The following is a 14,314-nucleotide window of genomic DNA, read 5'->3' on the forward strand; positions in this document are numbered from 1 at the left end:
AAACCTGCCCAAGAGGCGTGAGAAGAGGCTGCAAGAGTTTAACGCCACATAGGATCGTCCGATGAGACGGGCCCTACTTTCACCAGGGCTCCATCCCCCAAACACACTCCCGTCCCTCCCTCAAGCCCCCCACTTGCCTGGATCGAAGACACAATCCCACTGTCAGGTAAATCAGACTCCTGGGAAGGGCCACAAGCCTCTTCCCCACAACAGACTTACCTCGACCCCTACACTGGTAAGGGAAGGCGGCAGAGAGAGATTGTCCGAAGAAACGCCGGGCAAAGCGAGAGGCAAAGAGACGCTCGGTTTCCTAGGTGAACATCTAGAGGTCTTCTTCTTGGTGCCGTAGCACACCCACTGCACCTCGTTCCAGGACTCGCACTCCGGACACGTGGCTGTAAGGGAACACACACTGCCCCTACACGAAGAAGACAAGGAGTGCGGGTCAACTTCAGGCTTAGAGAGGAAGACGCCACACGATTTACCGGCCATAGGCCCAGGCCAACGGCGGGGATGCTCCATAACGCACTAGTAAGACACCACGAGACACAGGACACAGAGGGAAAAGGATAAGGAAGAGCACAAAGGGACCACGTGGGAACCGCGTGAGACAAAGGGGTCGGGGACAAAAAGGGTCGCACTGGGTAAGAGAGAGAGCGTCGGGATGTTATCTGCGACGCAACCAGAAACTTACTGGAGATCGAAACCTGAACAAGCATGCTCTCTGACCCAGGGTCGTCTCTGGGCGCGTATCACTCTGCCAGAGGTTACCCTACATAGAAAACGGGAGTAGAGTAAACTACACAAAATTCTGGTCGGTTGGGAGGAGATCCCAGATACTCCTAAGAAAGTAGTTCGAGATAAGTACTCCATGTTGGAACAAAAAACTATTTCTCTTAAATAAGTGGTAAATTCTTCACTCAAAAATTTAAGCTTAAAGCCAAGGTTGTTAGGCACAAGAGAGAAAAAAGCCATGCCAACCCTATGCGAAACACTTATTTGTGGGGCTGGAACAATGGACTTTTACATCCTTACTCGTATAATGATTTAAACTATCAACTATGAATCTTCAACTCTATGCAACAAAACCTAATCATGGGGGGACGAGGTCATCTAATGAATGTGTCTACCCAGTTTGAGCCACATTCATTCATCCTGTCTCATGATACTTTAAAATACAGTAACCAGTGAAAATGAAGAAAAGAATAAGGGCCAGTCAAACCTTTTCATTCATGCAGACTAAAACCGGGTAACAATGCCCTCAACCTTCTGCTACTTGTCCAATAAGGAGCTTGAAGTTTTAAACCAGCTGTTGTGCAGCCACCACAGGACCGATAGACAACGTATCGAGTCTCCTGTGGGTCACGTCTTGCCGGTAGTGGGATGTGAATGTGGTCTGACAATTCCACACCCCAGCTCGAAGAACCTGCATCACTGAGAAGTTTCTCTTGAATGCCAGGGACGTAGCTATGTCCATGACATGATGAGCTCTGGGGCAACGTGACGGAGGAGGGTCTAGATTCAGTGCATGGTCTATGACCTTGCGAATCCACGCTGAGATGGTGTTCTTGGTGACCCTCCTCTTGGTCCTTCCTGTGCTGATGAATAGTGCAGGCAAACGAGGATGGGTTGTGACTGTTTTCTCAAGATACAGCTTCAAACTCCTCACTGGGCATAGTAAGAGATGGTCTGGGTCATCTGTTACAGTGCGGAGTCTAGAAATCCGGAAGAAGTAGAATCGTGGACCCGCTACTCCTGGGTTCTGAGTCTTAGCAATAAACTCAGGGACGAAGCTGAACGTTACCTCTCCCCATCCCCTTGAATGGGCAATGTTGTATGAGAGACCAAGAAGTTCACCGATTCGCTTGGACGATGCCAAAGCTAGCAGGAACACCAACTTCCAAGTCAGGTGGCGATCTGTTGCCTGGCGTAATGATTCATAGGGAGGTCTCTTAAGAGACCTGAGAACTCGAACCACATTCCATGGGGGAGGTCTCACTTCTGACTGGGGGCAGGTCAAGTTCATAACTCCGTATGAGTACAGAAAGTTCTAGCGATAAAGAGATGTCCATTCCTTTCAGTCTGAAGGCGAGGCTTAAGGATGAGTGATAGCCTTTTACTGCCGAGACTGACAGGCGCATTTCTTCACGCAAATACACGAGGAACTCCACTATTGCTGGAATAGCGGCATCGAGTGGAGATATACCTGTTCCACGACACCAACCACGAAAGACTTTCCACTTTGCCTGGTAAACTGCTGCTGATGACTTACGCAGGTATTCAGCCATCCTAGTTGCAACTTGTTGCGAAAATCCTCTCTGAGAGAGGAGATGCTGGATAGTCTCCAGGCGTGAAGTCGTAGTGAAGCTACGGCTTTGTGGAATATATTGGCATGTGGTTGTTTGAATAGATTGTGTCGTGGAGGGAGTTCTCTTGGGGGATCCGTTAGGAGCTGCAGAAGGTCCGGAAACCATTCTGCGTGATGCCATAGCGGAGCTATGAGGGTCATTGAAAGAGTACCCTCCCCATCAGACAGAACGTGGGAAAAGCGTAAACATCGTTGTTGTCCCACCATTGTTGGAAAGCATCTTGCCAGAGAGCCTTGGGGTCTGGGACTGGGGAACAATACAGTACAGCAGGAGCCTGAAGTTCAGGGCCATTGCAAAGAGGTCCACAGTCAGAGAACCCCACAAAGTCAGGACTTTGTTGGCTACTAGATGATCCAAAGACCACTCGGTACTCACTATCTGAGATGCTCTGCTCAGGTTGTCGGTGAGCACATTCCTTTTGCCCGGAATGAAGCGTGCCGATAGTGGTATCGAGTGGATTTCGGCCCAACTCAGTATCTCTACTGCTAGATGGGATAGCTGCTGCGAAAAAGTACCTCCTTGCTTGTTGATGTAAGTCACTACTCTGGTGTTGTCCCTCATCACCACCACTGAGTGGCCTGCCAGGAACTGTTGGAACTGTTGAAGGGCCAGAAAGACGGCCTTCATCTCTAGGAGATTTATGTGGAGGTGCTTTTCTGACTCTGACCACAGGCCTGAGGTCGTGTGGTGCAACACGTGGGGCCCCCACCCTTTCTTTGAAGCGTCTGAGAACAGCATCAAATCCAGGGGGAGGACGAGAAGGTCCACTCCCTTTCGTAGGTTCTCGTCTGTCACCCACCACTCGAGGTCTGTCAGTTCCGCTGATCCCATGGGGATCCGGATGTATGGGGAATCACGAATTTGATTCCACTGGGACTTGACTTGCCACTGGAGGGATTTCATCCTGAGGCGACCATTGGGAACTAGACGGGCCAGTGATGAAAGGTGACCGAGGAGACGTAACCACGTTTGGGCTGGAAGTTCTTCATGTCTGAGAAAGGGTCTTGCGACCTTTCTCAGCCTTGTTATCCTGTCGTCTGATGGGAAGGCTTTGTGGAAATTGTGGTGTCTATGATCATGCCTAAGTATACCAGTTTCTGTGTGGGAAGCAGAGAAGATTTCTCAAGATTTACCATGATCCCCAGATCTTGGAAAAGTCTCAGAAGTTTGTCTCGGTGTTGAAGAAGGGTTGACACCAAGTCTGCTAGGATTAGCCAGTCATCCAGATAACGGAGGAGACAGACGCCAATCCTGTGTGCCCAAGATGACACTAGGGCAAACACCCTAGTGAAAACTTGGGGTGCTGTGGAAGAACCGAAGCACAGCACCTTGAACTGGTACTTTCTGTTGTCTAGGCTGAATCTTAAGTACTTCCTTGAAGACAGATGGACTGAGATCTGGAAGTACGCGTCCTTTAGGCCCAGTGTACACATGAAGACCTGAGGTCTTACTGCTAGTCTGGCCGTGTCTGCCGTCTCCATGCTGAACGGAGTTTGTTTGACAAACTTGTTCAGGGCTGAGAGGTCGATGACTGGTCTCCAGCTTCCAGGCACCTTTCTTACAAGAAAGAGTCGACTGAAAAAGCCTGGGGACTCGTCGAGGACCTCTTGGAGAGCACCCTTCTTCAACAGGGTCTGGACTTCTGCCCGAAGGGCCTGTCCCTTGCCGATCTCATGGCAAGGGAGTCTATTGACACTGGATTCCTGGTCAGGGGAAGCAGAGATGTTATGAACGGGACGTGATATCCTAGACGGATCACGGAGATTGTCCAGGAATCGGCCCCGAGTCGCTTCCACCTGTCTGAGCAACTTTGTAGGCATCCCCCAACTGGTGGAAATGCAGGGTGAGTGCCTATCCTAGCGTTTGCGGCCTCAGCTGCTCCCTCTACGATTCTTTCCTCCCCTGGACGACTTTTTGCCTTTCCTGTCCTTGACAGGAAAGGGCTTATTAGAAACCACTGTCTTTGCTGCTGGTTTCGTCATTAAGGATTTGGTTGGACGGGACTGCTGAGGTGCTGGAGATTTATAGGGCTTAGTTGTTCAAGCCCTATGGAGGAGGGAGTCTCGATGAGACTTCCTCCACCTCTCGGCAGCAAGTTCCACATCCTTATGTTCAAACAGATGGGCCCCTTCTAGGGAGGAATGTCTGAGCCTATTTATCTTGATGCTTGGGACACTGCATCTCGACGTTTCTAGATAGTGTTTGCCCACAAGTTCGAGACTTGGTGGGCAAGAAACTCGACCGTGCGAGTGCCTGAGTAAAAAGGTCTCCATGCCTTCCTGGTACATTCCTTGGAAAAATCCTCGGATCGTATCATGATACCTAAGGTCCCTAACCAGATGTCCAGCCACGAAGTAGCTTGCATCGCATACTTAATGACCTTTTCTTGGTTAAGGACTTCGGTTGCCGAGAACGAGACCTGCCGGCTGGAGAGTCTGTCAAGAGGTACTCCCCTGATTAGCTCTTTCAGAGAGTGGTGAAGAGGAAAAGCTGAACTGTGTTCCTCCAGGATATCAAAGGACCTCCTTTGCTCTACGCGAGGAGGTGGGAGGAGCTTGTTCGTAGAGCCGGCACGGTTGGAGGAAGCAAACTCGGAGAGCTGCTGGGAGATCTTGTCCCTGGTACTCTTCAACCCTTGAGACCAGGGCAGGGCTGCACTGGTCTTTGAGAGTTTCTGAGTGCCGAAGACACGGTCTAAGACCGTGTCTTTGCCCTCTCGAGAGAGTATCTCTGGGTCGGAAAACCTATCGAGAACCCTCAGATTCAGAACCTGCCAGAATGCATGTTCTGATTCTTGTTGGTCTCCTGATGTAGGACTCGCAATGAAGTCTCCTTCTATCCCCAAGAGCTCTTCTTGGGGTAGTCATGGACATTCGTTGAGTGGTTGGCTGTCTCTGTTCTAGCCCTAGCGGAGGACTTTGGCAGAGTTTTGGGGTCTTTGGACTCCTTCCGAGGAAGGAGGTAAGACTCCAACATCGAAGACCTGAGTGTCATGTCCCTCCTGGTCTCAGATTGAGGGGAACTCTCCGCGAGAAGGGAGGTTTCTTCCATTAGTGCGATGGAAGTGTCTCTCTCCTCGCGCAGTTCTCTTGGTGACGGATGGTCTTCATCCGACAGGGAGGGAGGGTATCCCTGATCTGTTACCCTTCCAAAGATGATAGGCCTCCTTCTTCTACAAATAAGCACGTCTACAATCATCATTGAGCCACGATTTGTCCTTCACTCGGTACCTTAGCACACGAGAATGGATACGCCTATCAATTATGTTGCCTAGATTCTCATTCATAGGGACAACAGGATCAACACTACTATATAATTGTGACCAATTTAAGCACAAAAGATCATGCAAAATCCCATTCCAGTCAGCTTGAGATTTCATATAAATTTTACAAGAGTATGATACATCAGGGCCAGGCTGCTCAGTCTTCACTACTAATGAAATCAAGGCATGATCGTAGGTCTACTTGTAAATTAAAGAGTGGTGGTTTGTATTCGTATAGCAACAAATATGCTTTACAGTCATATTAGTGTACCTCTTAAAATAGCAATATTCTCCTACATAATTTTGAAATCTAAAAAAACATTAAAAATTGTTCCCAATCATATTTTTATTTAAACTAAAGTAAATTTGGAACAAGTAAAAAAAAAATGGCATTAACTTTTCAACTTATTGAATATTTCTACAGTCATATGCTCTAAACTGTACTTTATCAATTAAGATATATCACAGCTAACAAGAACTCCATCCAGTTTCTGGCCTAACTTGAATACCACTTTCCTTCTATGCATGCAAAATGCATCAAACCTTGAAAATGAGGTCTAAAAAAAAAGACAAAAATAAAGCTGTTCAGTAATGATGTCTGTGTTTTACCGGTAATTCTAAACAAAACAACCCATATATTAACTTTACCTAATTTGTTGGCCCTGATTTGTAATAAATATATGTTGTTGCTGGGTAACTTGTGGTTGTGCCTGCTGCAGCCGCTGAGGAGACTGCAACAACTGCTGGCCCGCTATTTGACCATGCTGCTGCTGTATAAGGACTTGCTGTTGCTGGGCTATAATTGGCACCTGTTGCTGAACTGGAGTTCCACCCGCAAATATCACCTGTTAGGAAAGATTTCTTTCAAATTGACTGCGATTATTTAAAACAACCTTACAAAATATTAGTTTTAACTAAATCTGATAACAAAAATGGACAAAAGAAAAGCTCGTGTGTTCATATAGATCAACAGTTTAGTGCAATTGAAATAACTTCACTTGAACAAATATATTCATAAACTGAAACTTATTCATTTTCATTCATCTTACCAGCGCTAGCAACTTTCTCACACTATGAGCAGTAACCATGTGATTAAAATCTTGAGCATTACTGCTACCCTCTAATAAAAATATGCCACCATTTTTACAACAAACCTGCTGTGGATGTGCTGATGCAACTTGGTAAACTTGTTGTGGTTGGGGGGAATATACTAGTCTTGGCTGTGCTACTGCTTGCTGTGTTGTATATACCACATGCTGAGAACAAAAACAATGGCAAGACTAAGCACTTGTTGTAACCGCTGGTACAGCAGGATCTAACAATAACAGTTGTGATTTTGGTAGGTAACAAACTGCACATATCAACTGGTAACTCATAATGACAATAATGTAAGTTGGCTATAAACAGGCAATATTTAGTAACGTATAAAAAAAATATAGCAATGAGAGAGAGAAAAGTTATGTATAAATTGTCTACACACTACCTCACATAATGCGATAATTAAACATTGAAGCAGTAAACAACTTTATGTATATCCTTTGTGACTGGTTCAGGTACAAGCATCCTTTACAGCTACTCTTATGATGTCCCCATTACTGTGATCTGACTTTGTTTTTATAATCTAGTTGTAATTCAAATACTGTTTCTCTTTCTGTGGTAAAAAATTCTAAAATTGCTGAGGAAGTTGACTGCAGGATTAGCAGTAGGACAAGACTGAACAAATTTAAAATGACTAGGGAATGATTTAAGACCTCACAGTTATTATTATTATTATTATTATTATTATTATTACTATTACTAGCCAAGCTACAACCCTAGATGGAAAAGCAAGATGATATAAGCCCAAGGGCTCCAATAGGAAAAAATAGCCCAGTGAGGAAAGGAATTAAGGAAATAAATAAATGAGAATAAATTAACAATAATTCATTCTAAAAACAGTAACAATGTCAAAACAGATACCTGTATGTCCAATATAAACTATTAACAACGTCAAAAACAGATATGTCATATATAAACTATCAAAAGACTCATGCCAGCCTGGTCAACATAAAAACATTACTGCTTATCTTGAGATTTGCATACAATAGCCACAACATTTGAGAAAAAGATTTGTACGGCTGCTTTACATGGCAAAACTAGAATCAAGTGCAATTACTTGTGGGGCAAAAATAAATCTGACAGCTTCAATCAGCATGAAGTGCTTTTATAAATGGCATCTTCAAAAGTTTAGTGGGTGAAGATATTACGAACACACCACTAGGGGGAAAAAAAGTCAATACAATTCACCTCCTTTCGACTAATATAAAAACAACTGCTTTGCATTTGCTAATTTGTGATATAGTTAGCTACAGTTCCTCCTAAAACAATACAACTATATGATCTACGATGGTCAAGATGAAATGGACAAACCCCAGAAATGAGAAGCAATGCTATGAGTGAAGGTGATTACAACTATGCGGCATTTGTGATCGATCTTGTGTTCAAGGCGAGTAAAATGGTTTTCCGATGAGCTGAAGTACTGAGGAAGAATATATACAAAACTAGTAAGATTTATTCTCCTGGTAGATCAATATTGAAAACTTAAAAGGTATCAAACTCATGACTGGGAAAATAAGGGAGATATGAGGAAGCAATAAGAGCAAATTCAACAGGTTGAACAGGGGGAGGGGGGGAATACAGAGGGGGAAAACAAAACAAATGAAAACTATTGCAAGCTTACCCATAAAATCAGCTGCTGTAAATATACCTTTCCTCATTTTACAACTAAATCAAGTACAAATATATAAAGGCAAATTTAATCCTTGTTACATATTAGGACCTGTACTACACTGTAAAAAAAACTTCGCAAACATAATTCAAACGAAGATATCTTTAAGCATGATCTCCATAAAGAAATTTACTCAGCAGAGGGACTAATAAGTATCATACATATTGTCTGTTTAAAGGTAAATTATTATCATAAAATTATTTCACATGACCAGAGATCTATTTCTACCCTGAGAGCTTTCTCTAGAATTTTGTGGTGCAAAGACTGAAATTTAGAACAGGATATAGTTACTGATATCAAAAAGAAGTATGAGGAGTGTGACACAGCAAAGCAGCTGAAGTTAATTGGTAGTAGGTTGGCTAGGGCATCAGCCACCCATTGAGATACTACCACTAGAGAGTTATGGGGTCCTTTAACTGGCCAAACAGTACTGCATTGGATCCTTCTCTCAGGTTACAGTTCACTTCCCCTTTGCCTACACATACACCGAATAGTCTAGCCTAGTCTTTACAGATTGTCCTCTGTCCCCATACACCTGACAACATTGAGATTACCAACAATTCTTATTCATCCAAGGGGTTAACTACTGCACTGTAATTGTTCAGTGGCCACTTTCCTCTTGGTAAAGGTAGAAGAGAGTATATGGTAAGCAGCTCTTCTAGAAGAACACTTCAAAATCAAACCCTCGTTCTCTAGTCTTGGGTAATGCCATAGCCTCTGTACCATGGTCTTTCACTGTCTTGAGTTAGAGTTCTCTGGCTTGAAGGTACACTCGGGCACACTTTTTGATTCAATTTATCTTTGTCTTAGTTTGTTAAAAGTTTTTATAGTTTATATAGAAAATATTTACTTTAATGTTACTGTTCTTTATATATTTTATCTATCCCTTTTTCCCTTTCCTCACTGGGCTATTTTCCCTGTTGGGGACCCTGGGCTTATAGCATCTTGCTTTTCCAACTAGGGGTGCAGCTTAGCAAGTAATAATAATATTGCCAAAAAAAAAAAAAAAAAAGAGAGAGAGAGAGAGAGAGAGAGAGAGAGAGAGAGAGAGAGAGAGAGAGAGAGAGAGAGAGAGAGAGAGAGAGAGAGAGAGAGAGAGAGAGAGAGAGAGAGAGAGAGAGAGAGTGTGTGTGTGTGTGTGTGTGTGTGTGTGTGTGTGTGGTAAATTGATAGTAATAATTGTAACTTAAGAAAGTCTAATCAGTAGAATTTGGAGATCTTCCTCACAATACTGGAATCTCAAATCCTGTGAGCTATAAGCCAATGGCTCATTCCTTAGTGTGTCTGTTAAAAGCAACATTTCCTGACATATATTTCACTCTTATAGACATACAAACACAAACAGATTTATTGGTGCATGGTCTTAGAGTATGAGGTTTACCCAATAGAAAAAAATCAAATGCTCAAGGACATGTAGATTCTTATAAACATTCAATAAAAATATACAAGTTCTATATTTTTAAAATACAGTAGCATAACCTAACCTGTTGGGGTGGAGCCTGAGTTACATGCTGACCTCCAGATGGAATCGTGACAGAATACTCTCCATGTTCCACCAGGATTCCACTTCTGCAAGATGTTTCAAATGTTTAAAAGGGGTATAATGAGGCCACTTCATCTCTAGCTCTCACAAAAAGTTGTCTTTTAGCCATGTTATTTTATGTATATTATTATTATTTGGTGTGTCCAAAAAACCATTCAGTAAAATAATACCGGATCAACAAGATTCCGGCTAGGCTTCAAAATAAGACAAAAACTGCATTTACGGTGCTCCATTTACTAAAAGGAATTTTGAAACACCTTTTCCACAATTTTTCGTAAGGGCTACAATAGCTCATATTTAAACAATGGAACCATATTTCAATATAGAAGCTATAACAGTAAAAAATAAAAAACATTTGGAAACTCAAAAATCAATTAACAAGTAGAAATAGAAACTTTTAAGATTCTTTAATATGCTTCAGAAATGGAAAAATTTGAACTAATTTTTATACATATGAATGATTTTTCTCAAACATCCCGTAACTAACTCCACCATCTCACCACTCCTTTTGACGAATTTTTCAGTCCCACTCATGTAGCAGGTTTGAAGACTTTTTCTCTTGGTTCTGCCCATTCTAAGGTCTGCATGGCACCCATAGTTGGAGCATCAATGGTCCCTTATTCTACTTAAATTTTTCCAATCACAAGTATCTTGTAACACTATCTGTGGCATCAGTTTAACTGTCTTCTGCAAGTTTGCAGTTTTTAATCCTATCTGTTCCTTTGAAATCTTTGAAACATTTCACAATTATCTCACTCTAATTATGCTTTATCTGAATGCTTAGAGCATTGCTAATGGTTATCTCTAGCAACCGCTCATTAGTACCTTCCTACAATACTATGATAAACAGTAAATGGCGTACAGTAGCTCAAGGAGCCGTTCCAGCGCAAACTGCTTTAAAGTCTTTCTAATTGCATGTTTACGTAACCTGTTAAATACCTTTCAAAAATGTACAATCATGTAATAAAACCATTTTCTCTCTGAGTGATAATTTCCCTGGAGTTGCACAATTGATAATTGATTATAACTTAATCTAGACCTTTCCTTCATTATCTTTATGATATCCCCTTCCCCCACACTTCTTTTTTTATTTCATTTATTACTCATTCTCTCCCCGATATCACAGATGATCCAGGGCTTTTCCTTTTTCTCTTTCACTGATGGCTATTTAAAACTGCAGCAGATAATATAATTCCCATTCAAACTGGTAAAAAAAAATCCAATTTTTCTAATTAATACACAATACAGTATAAAATCATAAAAATACACTTGTTTTTTCCAATTTTTCTGTACATGCATACTGTAATGCTGTACACATTTATTTCCATTGGATGCAACATAAAGGTAACTCTTAAATTCTGACTTGTTCCATATTAGGTATGAATAGAACTACATGAGATTTCAAAAATAGTATCTGACTACAAGAATCGTCTTTTTCATGCTTATGAGCATATTTTTAGCCTGGAATTAGAAAACTATATCTTGTATGAAGTTACTCCAGTTTCGTTAGAACCCTGTTATAATCCAAGTCTCCCCCAACTCAAAATGAAGTCAACTCCGTTTCCCAGAATCACCATCGAACAAGAAATATTTTCTATTTTTTTTTTCTCATTCACTTAGTTTTTATTGTTTTCTCCAAGTAAGTGCCAAGAAAGATTTTATAAATTCTACCTGAAAGTCTGATAAACTATTGGGAAAAATTACTCAATCAAGAAATCTGTCTTCTATCTATTCTCCTTATTACTAACATTTGTAACAAATACTTCATTTATAGACCTGTAGTTGCTATTACTCAACAGAAATTTAGCTTAAATTAGTGTATGGTCCAAACACTTGAATTGTTGGAACTTTAAAAACTTCAAAATGGGTACAAATGCTTTATTGTATATTCTTGCACAAGTTTCTCATTATAATTAGTGTTGAATTGAATTTGTTTCAATCTATTCCTTTCATTTTGTTTACCTTAGACATTTATCCGTAATATGCTGCTTACCCTATTAAGAACACTTGGGATTGTAGCATTCTCTAATTATTTTCTTTTGAGAGTATTCAAAAAGAATTTGACATGTAGAAGACCTTATATAAATTTTGTACATATTTCTGTACACAAAACATTCATACAAATAGAGATAAGTACGAACACATGTATCACATGTCAAAATACCAAGTTTTCACACAAATCCCACAGTATAGATATTTTCCGCCTTATACAATAATGTGTTATATACAGCCTAAGGACACAGTTGTAAACTTACTCTGTATCTAAGAGAGTAACTTCCCCCTTCCCATCAGGAATCACAATAAGCTGTTGATCATCCATTGCTGATCGGAATCAAAATTCTGGATCAGACACCTGGAAAAAACAAAAATGTAATCAATTTATTCTCAAAAATTACTGCAACATCAAAAAATATTAACCACATACCTATAGCAATACAGTATACATAGCTTCAAAAAAATATAGATTTTTAAATACAATTAGTATTTCTAAGTTATACAAACTAGTGTTTCATTTAGAGTACTCCCAGCTCAAGATGGATACAGACCTTGAAGCTCTGTAACAAGGTAGATAATTGGTGCCAAAGCATGAGAGATAGGGTACCGACCACCCATTCAGTTACCATTCACTTCTTCAAACTTTTGGACTAAAGAGGAGTGCTTGAGGCGAGATTAAAATAAAAACTAGTTTGCATACCTAGGAGAAATACACGCACAGTTTGTCCTTCGTTCCTAGGAGGATGCAAACCATCGCCTTTTATTTAGGACACTCCTTATGTGGTAAGTTCCTAAGAACAAATTAGCAGTTGTTCATCCCCATCAAGGAGTTAATCTTGGTTGTGAAATATCATGGGCAAGGGAAAGATGGCCCTTGCAACCTCAAATACTAAAAAGCTTTGCATTAGAATGCCAGAGCTAGTAGTGTGCGATCTTAACTCTGAATGCACATTTCACGGATGCAAAGGCTAACAGAAAAAGTAGAGGGCGAGGTTTCCATCCTGAGAATCTCCCAGAGGTTCATACAGCAGACAACTTTGACAAAGACATCAGAGAATGGGTCATAACTAACTTGAGTGCCTATATTTTGCAGGGTAGTCAAGAGAGTTCAAGCCTCATAAGCATGGATCCATACCATTTGATCTGGAAAACAGACAAAAGGCAGTGAGAACCTTACTCTATAGAAACTGAAAGGAGCTGGTATCAATAAAGACAGACTATAAATGGGGTTGGACTGGATTATAAAATTTGGGGTACATACAAGAAAAAGGACCAGTGAGGTCATTCAGCACTGTCATATGTAGTCTTATGAACACACTTTCTTTGGGTTGTCTGCCTCCATTACCACTGGTCCAAGGTCCAGTGTCTTCGAGGCAGGCAAACCCCGAGCACCTTCATACTCAGGCAGGGTCAAGAGTGTTGCAAGTTGCTACAGTGATTTACCCCCACAAATACAACTGTTCAGTCCTGACGACAGAACCAGGAACCTGGCATTTATCAGAGCAGTGATGGCGGAGTAGATTGTACTCTTCCCTCTGCTGATCGGGGCAGGGGAATGGCAATGTACCAAGAGGCACAGGGAAAAGGTCCATCCGCCCCAAACTGTTGGTCTTCCATTGCAAGCAAGTGCACCATAACAGCCTTGAATGATATCGTCCTCTCAACATGTTCTACGCAAGTATCACAGGATGAGGGAGGAACAGGACTCCACCATCCAGGTAAGAAGGGTGATGGAGGGTGCTGAAGCTCCCTCAACAACTGGGAATAGTGTGTGTACAGGGCCATAAACACTGTCCTGACTGGCTACAAGGGTAGACAGGGAGACATGAGCCGCAGCCCAAGGGGGCTGTGACAGAATGATGACTACAGACCCCGCAGGGTTAGAAATCATGCGCGCCCAGCTCTAAAAAGGGATGGTGGTGCTGAAAGAGAGGCTTTTCCTTAGAACTACAGCTGGCCATCTGAAATTCTTCAACCAATTCTTCATCCTAGAAGTGTCAGAGTCAAAGTCAGAGGAAGAAAGCAAATGTTTCTTCCTCTTCCTAACCTTCACTCCAGGCTCTGCAAGCAGTCAAGGTCTGAGCGATGATTGATTGATTATGAGTTATCTGGCATCCTGACATCTAAGGTCATTGACGCCAAATATTATTTTTTATAAGTAAATAAATAAATGGTAATTCAGTTTATAACAATAAAAGCAAAAACATCCTTATAACAGTTAGATAGCATTCAGAAGATCTACTAATGAAATGAAATTAAAAATACCACTAGTATGGTACGACACATCATGTCCGAGATTCTTGGCAAGGATGAACCTGCCACCCTCACCTAGAGCCTCAAACAGAGGACTATTTCTATCAGTTGGGCATTCAATTAAC

At 41.7% G+C, this 14,314-nt stretch overlaps 1 protein-coding gene across 1 annotated transcript in view; it reads right to left on the reverse strand.

The window, feature by feature from the left end:
* LOC137633043 (uncharacterized) overlaps positions 1-14,314 on the reverse strand; it is a 101,302-nt gene that overhangs the window by 57,325 nt on the left and 29,663 nt on the right. Inside the window, exons 2-5 of the mRNA XM_068365208.1 lie at positions 12,197-12,294; positions 9,883-9,967; positions 6,786-6,887; positions 6,280-6,476 (exon numbers count right to left, since the gene is read on the reverse strand). Coding sequence (XP_068221309.1) covers positions 6,280-6,476; positions 6,786-6,887; positions 9,883-9,967; positions 12,197-12,261 — 449 coding nt within the window. The 5' untranslated portion in view covers positions 12,262-12,294. The remainder of the gene's footprint in view (positions 1-6,279; positions 6,477-6,785; positions 6,888-9,882; positions 9,968-12,196; positions 12,295-14,314) is intronic.

The sequence above is a fragment of the Palaemon carinicauda genome, chromosome 42 (genome assembly GCF_036898095.1).
Source record: "Palaemon carinicauda isolate YSFRI2023 chromosome 42, ASM3689809v2, whole genome shotgun sequence".
Lineage (NCBI taxonomy): Eukaryota > Metazoa > Arthropoda > Malacostraca > Decapoda > Palaemonidae > Palaemon > Palaemon carinicauda.